Here is a 16,064-nt window from a genome sequence, read left to right as displayed (position 1 = left end):
CTAATTTCAGCAGTCTATCCAATACCCCATGTCAAATAAAATGAAGGCACAGGTAGACATCCCAGCATCAGTGAGCCAAGACAGTCTGGGCCAGAGGTTCCAAACATGGGAATTAGGCAGTGGAAATAGAGTGAATAGATGTCAAGTGTTTCTCTCAGGCAGAAAGAAAACGAAAGGATCTTCAGAGAAGTACAGCATTTTCCTTTAATGAATTATCTTTATTCATCATAAATAAAAATGACTTATTTTTAAAATTTCCATTTTCTAACTAATATGATTGGGGCAATATTCTGTTATTTTTCACTGAAATCATATAGCATCTCAACAACGTTACAGGCTTGTCCAGTTTCTGTTGACTAGTCAAGAAACTTAGTTGATTTTGATAATGTCTTTTCTGTAGGTAGTGCTTTTAATGTTGCAAATAACCCACTTGAACTTTTAGGACACAATCCATTCATATGTTGGCGACTTCCCTTATAAATAATGCTTCTACAGCAGCCAGATTTTTCCCAGTGCTCAAGTGACTCATGGGTATTAATTAGGCACTTTAGGAAGCAGCATTAATTTTGTATGGCCACTAGGATATCATTTAGTAAATTACTACTGCCATGTGCTATTGGCACCCAAGTGACTTGGGAAAGTTAATGTAACTTTCATTAGTGCCTACTTTATTCATAGGCAGCTTATTCCTGAGAAAATCTGGATCAATAACTCTTTAATATACAAATGGTCAGCTAGTCAAAAGGTATTAAGCACTCTTAGTACACTATATTAGACTAAGTGCACTGCATTGGAATAGGTACATACTATAAAGAAGTTGATCAGGAATGCAGTTGACAATATGAGAATTTTGTAAGAAGCTATATCTTCCAACTTGGTTACTATATCCAGAGAACCAGAGACTATATAGGAAGAGGAATCAGTTTCCTTTATTTTTATTATATTTTTGTTAACTTAAACTGCCGAGCAATTTTAACTTTGTAGGCTTCCTTCTTTAGTGTGAGATATGTATGAATAAGAACTGTAAAATGGCATGGGGTTAGAAGTGAAATAACTATGAGGATAATTAATTTATTTTTAATAATATAACATTTAGCCCATTAATTAGCCCATAAAAAGTCATCATGCACAAAAATAATATATTGTAAAATTTTTCTTGAAGATAGCTGAGTTGGTCTGAACACATTGAGTTTGGATTTAGAAAGAATACTGAATATGACAGTTTATAGCAGAGTATAAGGAATAAATATGAGAAAAGTATGATGTTTGGGCAGGAGTCAGGGGGATGGGTATTGATTCACAGATCAAAGTTGGGGAATATAACCTAATGTGGAATAACTTCAGTTTTTCCAGAATGTCTTTGATTTCATTAGTGTGACTATTCTTTTTACCTTATCACAACATCCCCCCAAATCCATACTTTATTAGACTTTAAATATGGGAATCATATAGGCAACTAAGTGGCACAATGGAAATAGAACTGGACTTTGAGTCAAAAAGATTTAAGTTCAAATCTAGACTTTGATACTTGCCAGCTGTATGATCCTAGAAAAGTCATTTAATCTCTATTTCCTCACATCTAAAAGGTTTTTTTAAGTACCTACCTTCTAAGATAGCTGCAAGGATAAAATATAATAATATTTCTAAAAACATTTTGCAGTTATTATAAAATTCAGGTTATTAATATTATGCACTCATTTAATACTAGATTATTTTAATTTATAATAATTTATATTAATTTAATTATTTTCTAAATGTTATGTTTGTTTCAAATAGATTTATTTTATATCAACAAATAAATGCAATATGCAATTCTATCTAGGACAGGGCTCAAGTTTCATTATCTTAATATCTTTATTTTTTTAAACCTTAACTTCCATCTTAGAATTAATACTATGTGTTGGTTCTAAGGCAGAACAGCTGTAAAGAGCTAGGTAATAGGGGTTAAGTGACTTGCCCAGGGTCACACAGCTAGGAAGTATCTGAGGTATCTTCTTACATTGTTAAGCAAACACTGGAAGAGCAACACTGAGTGACTGACAAAAAAAATACATTATTTTCATCCTCAGAATTCATTTACATATAAAAGTTCCAATAGACATATATTTTATAATATTTATAAAATATTAATTATACAACTATAAAATTATTTAAATTACATTGAGAAAGGATAGGTTATTTTAAAGATGCATAGACTGAAACATACAAATATCAATAATGCTGGTGGATATAGGTGAGATATTCTGACATTTACCAATGTGTTATTTATGTAATATCAATATGTAAATAATTTTTAAGAGAAGCATGTATATACACAAATGCTATATAGTAATGGCAAATGAAATAACAAAATGTTTTTATCATTATATAGTCAGCATACTTAAGTTGCTACAATTTAATGAAAAAAGATAAAATTATATGCTTTGTACAGCCCACTTACATTGTAGAAACAGTAGACTAGGCTATCTTCACAAATTCAGATTAACAAAGCATTTCTAATATTGTCTGCCAAAATTCCATGACCCCTAGCAATTGGAAGGAATATATTTCCTTTTGTAGTTTGCAGCAATAAGTTTCAAAGGTTATAGTAAATCTACAAAACTTAAGATCTATGTCCCAGTGCCCTGGAAGGTACATTTACTCAGTGGAATACATCTTTGTCATTTTAGGGGCTTGGTTTAAATATAAAAATTGGATTATGACAGTGGAAATTGCCACTGTGGGCATGAAGTTTGGCTACAGCTGGCTTATATTTCCTGATAAATTTTCTCATGAGATAAGTAGGAGGATGTGAAAAGTCCATAAATTCCCCAAAGCTAAAATAAGTCAATAACCCTGATTTGAGAATTAAGTTAGTGGCTAACGATGACTTAATCATATTTTGTCATTTGAACTAGATTGTCTAAAATACTATTTTGGAACAAATTTGGAAATAGTAAAAATTTGTGGGAAATTTTTATTTCTTCTTTCTAATTGTAGTCTGGCTTCTTTCTTTCTTTTTTAAATCTCAATAAAGAAGGAACAAGAAAGAAAACATAAATCAGATCCTGGAGTTTTGTTTTATTGGTATTACAAGAGACATACAAAGTAACTAGGAAGTTATTTTAGAGGAAAGGCAATAGCATTTTGCAGGTATGGAGGACCAAGAAAGTCCTCTTGCAGTCTCCAAGATTTGAGTTGAGGCTTAATAGAAGTGATAAGGTTTAAGACTGGAGGAGAAGAATTCTCAGCATGACAGACAGTGAGTAGTAGGGATGTGTATAAAGCAAACATGAGAGTAACTATATAGTACCTAGGAAAAATATTACAAAAGATATTCTAATTGTATTTTTTTAAGATTACAGATATGTTCTCCAAGAAAGGCAATGGCACTCCAATTGTGGAAGCTAATGTTGGCATAACTAATAAACTAATTGCTTTTTCCTACACTTTAAATAATTTCAACTTCATACTTTATATCTATGAAAACATACTTCTTATTGTGATATTATGGGACAAAATGAGATAACTTGATGTGAAGCTTTTTAATGCAAACTGAAAGTTATAAATGATATAAACTTATTATTATGAATCATCCCATTTAAGAATGTTCATAATTTATTTTATCTTCTACATTGTTAATTTAGAGACTACTATCCTATATTGAGACCATATTTTATTAAGAGCATAACCATGGTCAAAATATTCTAGTTTGAAACCCAAGGTAACATATTCTTTTTAATATAGTAGAGTACTGTGTTAACCTATCTTTGAAAAAATCCTTTTATTTAAAGTGCAGTGTAGTTCTATATGCACAGCAGGAGATCAATCCAACCAGATAATTTGGTGGGTCAAATTCCAATGGCACATGGACTGTTTCTTACTTTGAGGAAGTTGGCGTAAGGAAATATTGACATGTATGTTCCCAAGCATAAGATTTGACAGAATCTATTCCTGGAACTGGTATGTATGTATTCCATTCATATGTACATATATACATGCATTTTCATTATATGTCTTTCTTTTGGGAAACTTTTGTCACAGAGACCTCATTTATTTTTTATTTATTCATTCATTTGTTTATTTGTTTGTTTATTTATTTATTTTAGAAAACTCTTACCTTCTGTCTTGGAAACAATACTCTATATTGTTTCCAAGACAGAAGAGTGGAAAGGGATAGGCAATGGGGGGTTAAGTGACTTGCCCAGGGTCACACAGCTGGGAAGTGTCTGAGGCCAAATTTGAACTTAGGACCTCCCCTCTCTAGGCCTGGCTCTCAATCCACTGAGCCACCCAGCTTCCCCCATAGACACCTTTTTTTAAATAGAGGTACTAATCATAATGGTCAAGTTGTTTTGATATTTATCAACACCTTGAAGACAAAAGCAATAGCAGGAAGATTACTTGTCTTGGCTTGACCCTCCCTTTACTATTTTCCATTGCCATTGTTATTGTAGATACTTTCTTATAGTTCTATTTTGACTTCCTGTTATTTGTGTGTGTTTTATCTACTCCGTTGGATTAGACTGTAAGGATCATCTGTTTCTTCACACCATTATCATTTATTAAGCACCTACTGTGTCAGATATTGAGCTAGGTATGGGAAACAAAAAGATAAAACCAAATAATTCAGGAATTACATGTATACAGATAAGTAAATGCAAAATAGGTACAATGTAGGAAAAAACATAATGCAATGAAAGGACAATAATAACTGGGAATAACAAACTAGGTCTCATCTAGAAAGAGGCACTTGATTTGAGTCTTAAAGGAAGAAAGAGATTCTATGAGGTAAAAGTGATCATGGAACACATTCCAGACATGGCATCAGCCTTTAAAAATAAAGAGACAGAAAATTGGATGTCATAAAGAGGGACTAGTAATCATGTCAATTTGACTATAATATATAGTGCTAGAAATATGTGCAGTAAGCCTAGAAAATAGTCTAACATCAGATCATGAAAGGCTTTAATTGCTAAACAAAGGGGGTCTGTGTTTTATCCTAGAAGTAATGGGATCCTGTGGAGCTTCTTGAGCAGGGCAGTGCTGTGGACTTTAGGAATATCCATTTAGCAAGTGTGTAAAGGGTGAATTGGAGAGGAAAAAGAATGAAAGCAGTGAAACCAATTAGGAAGCTTTTGCTGTAGTCCAGGGGATAGGCCATAGGGGCCTGAACTAGGATGTCAGCCATATGAATGGAGAAAAAAGGGGAAAGATGAAAGGTGTGTTATGGAGAGAGAATCTACAAGATATGACAACTAATTAGATATGAGTGGTGAGAGGAAATAGTTGAGGATGACTTTGAAGATGCAGACCATGGTTAACTATAAGAATGATAGTACCCTTGAAAGAGAAAAAAAAAAGTTAAGGAAAGAGGTGTTTATTTGAAGGAGGATCAATCATGAGTTTTGTTTGTACATGAGATGCAAGTGGAACATCCAGTTGAAAGTATTCCACAGACCATGATATGAGATAAGATTTCAAGAGAGAAACTAAGGTTGGATAGCTAAAACTGGTAGTAATCTACATAGAGATGATAACTGAATCTCTTGGAGTTGATGAGATCAACTAAAGAAAAGCTATTGAGAAAAAAGAAAAGAGGGCCTAGGAGAAAACCTTGCAATTCATTCATAATTAGGGGATAGCACATAGATTGTCAGACTGAGACTGAAAAGGAATAGTCAGAAAGATAGAACTAAAATCAATAGATAATAATCACAAAAACCCAGGAAAAAAGAAAATATCTTAAAGGAGAGGGTGATCAGTACTCACAAGATACAGAGGTCAAGAAATAAAAGGGCAGAGCAAAAGGTTATTTGATTGAGTAGTTAAGATATCATTGATCATTTTTGAGAAATAAATTTCAGCTCAATGATGAGGCTCAAAGCCTGTAAAATTGATGTTGATTATTAAAGAAAGGGTTAAGGCATGAGAAAAAAGGAATTAGAGATATTAGAGACCAATTATTTTTCTAGGAGTTTTGAAAGAGAGAATTGGGGCAATAGCTTGAGGTTGAAGTGGAGGATTGTTTTTCTTTTTTTAAAAAGGATAGGAAGACTTTTGCATTTGTGTAGGAATCAGTTTGGGATGCAGTAAAAGGTAGGCAAAATGAGAAGGTGAAGTGAAATAGAGGGTCGGGTTTAGAGAGAAAGGAGCATAAGTGCATGGTAGGCTTTTGAAGAAGTACAGATCACAGGTTCAAGGGTAAAATAAGACATTTGACCTTTGTAATGTCCTCTTCAAAGATTGGAGAAAGGAAGATAAATTAAGAGATGATATCAAATTTTTAGAGATGTAGAATAATAGGGAAGAGGGATAGCCTGGATAATGGCATTTTTCCATACACGGGGAAGATAAAGCCCTCTCATGAGTCATGGAAGAAGTAATTCATCTGAGAGGCTTAAGAAGAGAAGAAATTTAGGGAAGAATTTTTATATTCTTTATAGAATCTAGGATAGCCTTTTGGGAAAAAAGGATGCTCAATAAATATTAGAGAAAAAAATAACAGGAATATATGAAGTGAGGAAAGGAGGGAAAAGAAGAAAGCCAGAAAAGAAAGGCTGGAAGGAAGGAAGAATTTATATATGCCACACAGTGATTCACATTCCTGGCCTTGCAAGAGGATAGATTCCATTTTTTAAAGTACCTAAGCATTTTTTAAATATTTAGTGAACAATTAAAAAAACTTTATTGATGCCCTTTTGCCTTTAATACTAGAGTCATGTCCTGCTGCATGTGGGAGCCCCCACCTACCATGGAGATCTTCTTTATTACAAAAAATAACAAGCAAAACTAATCATCAGAGGAACCACACCTGATAATTCATGCAACATTTCACACCCTCATATCTCACACCTGTACTGATGAAAGGGATTCATGTTTTAATACCTATTTTCTGGAACCAGTTTTAATACACATTATTTAACACTGGATATTATAACCATTTATATTGGTGTCACCTGTCATTATTGAACTGGAAATTTTAGAAGGGCAAGCACTAGATTTTGTCACAATATGTTTCTGTTCACAACTTCTAATACCAAGTTCTACACGTAGCAGGTGCTTAAAAAATACTAATGTATGTTTTTGGTTGTCCTTCAAAATATTTATATTACTTTGTAGTGATGAGGTCCTTTTAAAAACTTTGAGCCCCAGTGGGGTTTGTCATTGTTAGGCTCTACCTCCAATGGCTGCCCTTTCCCTCTCCCTTTCTAGCCAGGAGCATTCAACCTACCTGCTCTCCCTGTGCTGGGATTGGTTCCTGTCCTAACAAGAAGCATATAAGAAACTCCTGGCTGGTCTAGATGTCATTATCAACGTCAAGACCTCACAGTCTTCTGCTTGCTGATGCCTAGTATTGACTTTGCTGTCTGCTTGTCTGTCTGTCCAGATTCCCGACCCACTGCTTCACCCTGGCTACTGGTAACTGTGTTCTCCATAGTCCCTGTTTCATTTCCTTGCCTTTCTCACCACTGCTTCACTCTCACCTCTGATGGCTCAACTGTCTTGTATGCCTGACCTTGATCCACGGCATGTTTGTTTTTCCAGGTTCCTGACTCACTACTTCATCTTAATCTCTGTTAATCGCATGCCTCAGACATAAAACTCCTGGTGTTTATGAACCTCTGATGGCCACAGACAGTTCTAATGCCCTCCTTCTCTTTCCAGCATTCTAGGATCCTGCCTGCCAACCTATTTATAGATCTCTATTTGCCTTGTCCTCCAATGTCTGCATACCCTCTGGCTGCTGCCTGTTGTCTGGAAACCACCCAACGGTTCCTCTCTTGTCTTTGTTTTCTCAGAACCCTGACATTTTCTCTCTGCCCTCTGCCACTACTTAATCCCTGGTATCATAACCATTCCCAGGATAGAGGTCATGAATTAGACTCACTAGCCTAGGGGTCAGCAACCTTTCTAAAATTGTATATTTTGTCTCCTGTCATTCACTGCTTTCCTGATAGAATAGTGGTGAAATGACAAAGAGGAAATAAGTGGTCTGTAAGGAAATTAATAATGATAATGATAATAATAATAACTTGAATTTATATAGTGTTTTAAAATTTCCTAGGTACTTTCCTTATATTATCTCATTGGAATCTCATAATAACCTTGTGAGGTAGAGATCAGAAGCATTATTATCCCCAAAGACACAGGACCTTACTCATAGTTGGCACTTAAATGTTTATTGAATCAATTAACAAGAATATTCCTGGAGCTAGATAAGGATAGCTGCTTTAGGTGAGGTGCTTATCAACATTGGTCCACTGTACCATTCTTTGTTTCCTTAGTTTCTGTTTCATTAAAAATCTTACATGTATAGAGAAGAGCTTTAGAAGTCAACTTTTTTTTAATAATGGAAAGAATTTTGAACTAGAATTAAATGACCTGATTTGAAATCCCAATCCTCACCTTAACTATATAAGTTAGATGCAGCTTTACACATAAGGAGTCTGAGGATGAGAGAAATCAACTGACTTTCCCAGGGAGAAATACCTAACAAATATCTGAGATCAAATTTGAACCCATACCACCCAGCTAGTTAGGTACACTAATGGGACTGAAACATAAATCTACTGACTCCTAGTCTGATGCTCTTTCGACTATACTCTATATCTTACTAGTATTTGCATATTATGTACTGCTTTCTCCAATATTAGTCAATCTTAAAATTCATTTGGAAAAAAGTAAGAAATAATTCGTAACCAGCTCTAGTTTTAAAGTATGTATATAAATATATATATATGTATGTTTGTATATATAAATTTATAAAATATATTAAAATTATAACAAGTCAAAGCAAAAAGGCAGGTAAAACCACAAGAAAATATTTTTCCAAAAAAATTTATTTTGGGGGTAATACCAAACACAATATTATGAAGTTAAAGAATAATTGTCTTGAATATATGGAAATGCTTCAGTTCAATGCTGTATAAAAATATTTTGATCAAATACATCATGTTGAGGTTGAACTTCCAAATAATTGAGTGTTTCATTTTGCTGTTCTTTCATCTTTTTCTATTATCTTCCTACACTAGATAATATGTTTCATTGCCAATCAATCATGAGATAGTAAGTATTATCCTTAATATAGCATAAATAGATATTTAGAGACTTCTGGGTACTAGAGTGAATTGAGAGGCAGGCAAGGGGAGTGGATAAAGGATAAGCAAAGAATACCAAGGTTTAAGATCTGCATATGATACATACTTGCCAGCTGAGCATAGATAGGCAAGTTATTTAACTTCTCCATGTCCTTAAAGAACTAAGATCTTAATGTATAGAGTTGTTGCTGATTTGCATTGATGGAGGGAATTCCAAAATCAAAGTTCTTCACACAGAAGAAATCACATGTGATGATTTGTTTTTAAGGAATTCAGTAATCATCTTCAAATTAATCGTGTATAGACTATACCCATATTTTTATTCAGAGATAATGAAAGAGATGATTCTGTGGAATACATACTTTTCATTAACTGTATTATTAGGCCATCTTTAATTTTTTTGCCCTTGAAGGAAGCTGTATATATATATAATATATATATATTATATATATATATATATATATATATATATATATATATATTAGCATGCTACAGAAACTAAGAAGTCCAAATAGTGAAGGTGTTAATTTTGATATCCCTGTTGTATTCTCTATTTCCAGACTGAACAAAAATAAATAAAATCATTTTAAAATTTGACTAGGTAAATTCTAATCTAGATGCACATGCACTATGTGCTCATTTCCCATTTGTAACCCAATTGAATCTATACTCTACCTAGTTTTTATCATAAATGTATCTGATGTTCAGTAAATTAGTAGTTAATTTCTCAGTAACTGGATTTAAAGTTTTTCTTAAAAAATAAACCTGTTCTGTGTGACTTATCTGAACATTATGTAATAAATGTGTAACAACTAAGTTTTGTGTAGCTTCCTACTTCAGATGTCTTCCTGCTCCAGTAATTCTTCAATTAATCTATCACAGCAATTTTCTTAAAGTGTAGGTCTGACAATGTCATATTGTTACTGAGTGTCTCCCTATCATCTCTAGGATCAAATATTAAATCTTCTGGTATTTAAAGTTCTTCACAAATGGTCTCCTTCCTACTTTCCCAGCCTTCTTACACTTTACTCACTTCCACACCCCTCTACATTCCAACTGTATTACCTATCTGCTGTTATTTAACACAAGATGTTCCACCTCAGTGCTTTGCAATAGCTGCTCCCCCATGCCTTGAGTGCTTTCCCTCCTCAGGTGTTTCTACTAGCTTCCCCTTTCTCCTTCAAGACTCAGCTCAATCTTCTCTTCTGCAGGAGTCTTTGTCAGCTCCACTCCCTGCCACTTTTGCTTTCCTTATGAGGTTACTTTCTATCTACTCTGTATCTGTCATATATGTATATGTTTGTATGTTGGATAATTTGGATGTATGGGTTATCTGGTTTTGCCCACATATGGCAGAGATATATCAAGATACGATCTAGAATTTGGAAAGCCTTATTTCAAGTCAAAAGAAGATGGTTGAAATTTCCATCCTTATGGAGGATGTCTGGGATGCATTGATGATGATCTTGAAGGGGAAGGGCAGGTAACATTCAGGATAGCCTTGACTGAGTAGTCATTCCTTTTTCTTCCTGTCTCCAAGAGAGTATTAGTATAGAATAGTGGTATCAAACTCAAAAAGAAAAGGGGATGCCAATAAAGTGTACATAAAGATGCATGTTTAGAAAATCACACATTCCCATAATATATTTTCTATTGTATTTTTGTTCATCTTGTTCAATATTTCCAAATTAAATTTGTCCATCCTACTCTTGGAAATGGGGCCAGCTTTCGTGTTTAATAGCTCTGGTCCAGAATAAATATTAACTATATCTCAAATTAGGTAATCTATGACTTTAATTCTTTTGGGATTCAGGATAAGCTTTACTTTCCCTAGTTACTCTACAAGAGAGAGAGTATCACTTAGCTTATGTTCCTCAGGTTAGTGTCTTCTCATGAAATCCTTCTTTTATGAAGAAATAGTCATGTAGTAAGCCAGCACTTTAGCAAACAATGATCAGAAATCATGGGCCTTATTCAAATTAAATAATAGAATGCTCATGAGTAAAGGAACTTTTTGACTGGGGAGCAGTATAAAACATAAGCTCTCTACAGTAAGAAAAATCTCATCGGGGAAGTCTACTTTTAGCTATCTCTAGAATTTTTGGAATAAGAATCCTCCTACAAATTGGGGAAGGAGCAACTCTCTTACTGACTCAAGGAACTTTCATTAATCATTCAGATGTTTGTGTCTTGCCTTTCTTTCTTCACCTCTTTCCAGCTGCACTTCTTTCTTTCCTTTCAACTCTTTCCCTGTACAGCATAGCGAGCTCAGAGATTGTTTTAGTCAATAGTAAGTCATATCTCTCTCCCCTAGAAATAGCTTGAAGTGTACCTAGCCTATCCATGAACAATTGCCCAATGTTGTTGCTTTTGATTTGATTGTGTGTGTGTGTGTGTGTGTGTGTGTGTGTGTGTGTGTGTGTGTGTGTAATTTATATGTCTGGCATTTCTTCCTCTTGAAGGAAAAACCTTGATTTAAATGACAAGATTCCACACCGGTTTTTGATCTTTGCATATAAATTAAGACTGAAAAGCATATAAATTAACTTTTTAAGATAACTAGTCTTCCAAACATAAATATTCACATGGCTGGTGAGTGTGTTGTTTCTAAGACGAACTGAATGTGTCTTATGTGGTATATTGCACACATACATCATCTCTGGATCAGAGCTGAGAAGTTGTGGGTTCATTTGCATTAGAACTTTCTGGACAATCTGCTCTAGAAAATAATGGCCAGTTTGAAAACCAAATGACTTAGAGGTTTGTTGTTGTTGTTGTTTTTTATCAAATCCAGCAGAATTCTCTTTTCTAAGTGTTAAAACAGTGGAAAAAAAATACATTTTTCTTGAGCTAAATGCTGTATTTGAAGGACTTTTTAAAAGGTGAAAGGTTACATTCCAATTCCTGCCATTCAAGTGATGATGCCTTATGTGACATATGCTGCTACTTTTGCCTGTCTACCCTACTCTGCTGTGGGACTGGATGTTGTATCAGCAGGGGATAAAAAAAGAAGTAGGCATCTGTTTAGACAGGAAATGAGGAGTACAGTTGCCTGGAGATGTGTCCTTAGTGTGCGATAGAAATATGATATTGTCTATTGTTACACGATAAGGTAATGTTAGCCTAAGAATGTGATAATGTGTCTCTTCAAGTAATAACATGCTCGAAATTCCTTAGTGCTTTGCTTCAAATGCTACATATTCCTCCTTCTTCTTTCTTGGATACTGTTTGGCCCTAATTTTGGTTATAATGTCTCTTTGAAAATGTGAAATAGGAACAAAATAATGAGAGTGAAATTTTAATGTGACACATAGTAATCAATCTTATAGTATCATACTTATGCCTGATATACCTCAATATTATGGGTCAAAATAGTTCTGTTGCTCCCCAGTCAAACTTATAGAGGTACATAGCCTATACTGCCTTTCCCCTACTCTCCTCTTCATGAATTGGAAAATCCTGTACAGTCTCTTCCTCCTCAAAAATCACAAAATGATAATTTCCAGACTAATAAATTATTCCTATTCTATAGAACAGAACAACTATTTGAGCAGCCCAAGTTATTAATAATACCTAATGGTTAGCCTTTATATAGCTTTTCCTATGTGTCAGTGGCTGCGCTAAGCATTTTATAATTATTATCTGATTTTATCATCTATGGCTATTTTGGGGAATTATAAATATGTGTGTGTTATGTTTATGCATATACAAATGCATGAATGATCTTTGATTTGAATCTCATTTAATACTTAGAAAGTAAGTGGAGTCAAAGAAAGGATAAAATACTAGCCCAGGGTCATATGTTTTAAACATCAAAGCTGGGATTTAAACTCAGGTATTCTTGACCACAAATCTTGTATTGTAGTTCAGTATCATACTGTGTCTCCCATTTGTGTTGCTTTTTTTTAAACCTTTACCTTCTACCTTAGAATCAATACTATATATTGTTTCCAAGGCAAAAGAGTGATAAAGGCTAAGCAATGGGAGTTAAGTAACTTGCCCAGGATCACACAGCTAGGAAGTGTCTGAGGTCATATTTGAACCTAGGATCTCACGTCGCTCAGCCTAGCTATCAATCCACTGAGCAGCCCATCTGCTCCCCCATTTGTATTTATATTATATGCATGAGATCATGCCATATAATGAGTATAGTGCCACTTCCCCATTCATTTATTATTTAATACTTTGTTCATTTATTAAATTATACTAAATTTATTTTCAGTTTCCTCTCCCTCCACCAAAAAAAAATTATTTTATATATGATTTGGGACAGGTAGTTGGCACAGTGTATGTAGTGTTGAGTCTGGAGTCAGGTAGCTATATTTTCAAATCTGACCTCAGATATTTACTACCTCTATGATCCTGGCCAAGTCAACTAACTTCTGTCTGTCTCAGTTTTCTCCACTGTAAAATAGGAATAATAATAATACCTAATTCCTAAGGACACTGTAAAGTTTGAATGAGATATTTATAAAGTATTTGACCTGGTGCCTGCTATATAGTAAGTGTTTAAGAAATATTTCCTTCCTATTTTGTATTTTTGTATACTTTATCCTTTTTTAGACTTCTTTATACATTTATTTGTTTTTAATTTGTAAAGACTTCTAAGAAATGTTTTTCCTATTTGTCTTTAGAGAGGATAGCAGTTGTGTTTTTGCCTTTTGCAGGAGGAAAAACTGAGTCTCAGAGAGGTTGTGATGTGGCTCAGTACCATACAATTTATAGTTGGAAATGTGAGGATTTGAACCTTATATTATTACTTCCAGTTAGTCTTTTACCCCCACTCCCCATGTGTCCTCTATTTTATAACTTGCATAGTAACACAAGGTTGCTTTTTCAGCTTCCTAAGGAAGAAAGAGAATATGAATCCCAATAGGCACAGTGATGATGCCTGTATCTCCTGCAAAGGACAGTATGCCTTGAGTACAAATATTTTATTATGTCTTGGAGCCAAGTTTTTCTCTTTAGGAATAGATTCAATTTTAAAATCTAACAGGAAAATAAAGTTCAGTATTAAGCATTTTGCTTTATTAGCAACTCTCTTGAAACTCCTCCAGACAGTCCATAGTTTACTGAGTAGCTGAATCTCAGCATCCCCTTCAGGGAAAGTTGCCCCACTTAATCTGCCCTAGTTATGCTATTGTTAAATGTAGTCTGAGGGGAAATGGGAGTCATATATCTTGCCTGTTACTCCCTCAAGATAGCCAAGACCAGAAGGAAGCAGAAAACTATGCTTTCTAGGTACCAAAATAGGCTATCACTAAAGAAACAAAATAAAGCCAAAGGGATAAACATGGAGAGCAATCTTAGATAGCTTTCGCTATGTCTAACTGTTTCTCTGTCAGCAGGAACGTTAATGATTTTGGACATCTGAAAATTAAATTAACAGCCTGAAAATATTCTACAGAATGAGATAGTACGTGATACATGAAACATAATGACCCCACGGAAATTCAGCCAGGGTACTTCGGTCTCTCATTTAGACAGAGAAGACAACTAGTTAATCATCTCTCAGCAAATTAGACAGAACAAATTAGTTTGCTATATTCCAGAGTCTTAGCTACCAAAAGAAGAATATGCTACTAATTAGAATGAAAATACTCTAAGCATTCTTTTATCTAAGGAGAGGGAGAAAGGAAGCTTGTGGTTTTGTTCTGCCATTGCCAAAGCAAGAAGCCTCATTGAAGCAAGTCCAAAGTTGCATCAGTGCAAGAGTCTATGCCTACCCTTTCCCAACTTTACCTTCCTGCAAAAGATCTGACTGTGCCTTGGATGAAGCCATAATTGTCTGCAATAACAATTCTAGTTCTTTGGGATTCTCTAAACAATGCTGCAAGAGAAACATTAATAAACGATGGGTCATTTTCTGGATTGGAAATTAAACATAACTGCTTGCAAGAATTCTCTAGCATGACCCTAATTTTTGCTTTTTAAAAGTTCATTTCAGTAGCATGTGCAATAAATATTTGTACTTTTAATTTATCACAAGAGATTAATCTGAAATCATTTTCTGGCCTTAATTAGCATTCATTTGCTTAATTGTCATTCTCATCCCCATCACTTCCAGTTTTTCACTAACTTGAACAATGCTATCTTCTGCTGTTTGCACTTTAATTTAAATTTCTATTAAGGTTTATGAACAGTAATAAGGTCCTGTTTGAATATTCATTAGCTTTTGAATTGTGAGCTATGAAAAGGTGCTTTCTTTTACCTTAATGAAACTGGCACAGCATGGGACTGATCAGTTGTGACATTTGATTTGAAGCATCCAGTGAATTTTCTCATTGTTTATTGACACATCTTGTCCAAACAGCTCCCTCGCAAGTTAGTGGAGTAATGAAGGAGAGAGTGCTGCAGCGAAGCGTCGAGCTTTCCTGGCAGGAGCCAGAACATCCCAATGGAGTCATCACTGAATATGAAATCAAGTATTACGAGAAAGTAAGTGCTAAGAGCAGCTAAAATGTACAGCGGTGTGCTGTGCACATCATGTCAGCCGACTCTATCAGAGACAAAAGTTGGTAATTATACCAACTATTATCTGTCAGCCATCTATTTGGAGCCACTTCAAAATTCATAGTTAATTTTACCCATTTTTAATAACCATCTCCCAGATTCTCTGGTTAATTATTATAATTATAATTTCTGTGTTATATTTGTATATTACACAAATGAAAATAATCCACTTGATAGCATACTTTTCTAGTCAGTTTTAATATTATTAAAAGAATTAGATTCAGCATGTTTTTGTAACATGGAAATTTTAGCCCAACCTTCTCCTCTCTTAATTTTTGTTGTTCTTTTCATGATATTACTTGGGTCCTTAACTCTGAAATATTGGATTGTGCTGTAATGCTGAAATAAAATAAAATACTACCTCTCTTTTTAAAAACAAACAAAAACAGAGTTGGAAAATGCAAAATGTTTTTCCAGTTCCTTTCACTGACTTAAAAGCTTTTCAACAAAAAGTTTTATATTATTATTAGA

General features: G+C 34.2%; 1 protein-coding gene across 6 annotated transcripts in view; it reads left to right on the top strand.

Moving 5' to 3' along the window:
• The window catches only part of EPHA7 (EPH receptor A7), a 214,466-nt gene that overhangs the window by 160,335 nt on the left and 38,067 nt on the right, over window positions 1–16,064 (top strand). For all 6 annotated transcript variants that reach the window (XM_016431189.2, XM_056818602.1, XM_016431188.2 and 3 more), the window contains exon 6: window positions 15,394–15,518. In XM_016431189.2, the coding sequence (XP_016286675.1) occupies window positions 15,394–15,518 (125 nt within the window). The remainder of the gene's footprint in view (window positions 1–15,393; window positions 15,519–16,064) is intronic.

The sequence above is a fragment of the Monodelphis domestica genome, chromosome 2 (assembly GCF_027887165.1).
Source record: "Monodelphis domestica isolate mMonDom1 chromosome 2, mMonDom1.pri, whole genome shotgun sequence".
Taxonomy (NCBI): domain Eukaryota; kingdom Metazoa; phylum Chordata; class Mammalia; order Didelphimorphia; family Didelphidae; genus Monodelphis; species Monodelphis domestica.
Note: the sequence above shows the minus strand (reverse complement) of the source record. Positions and strands in the feature narration are given on the sequence as shown.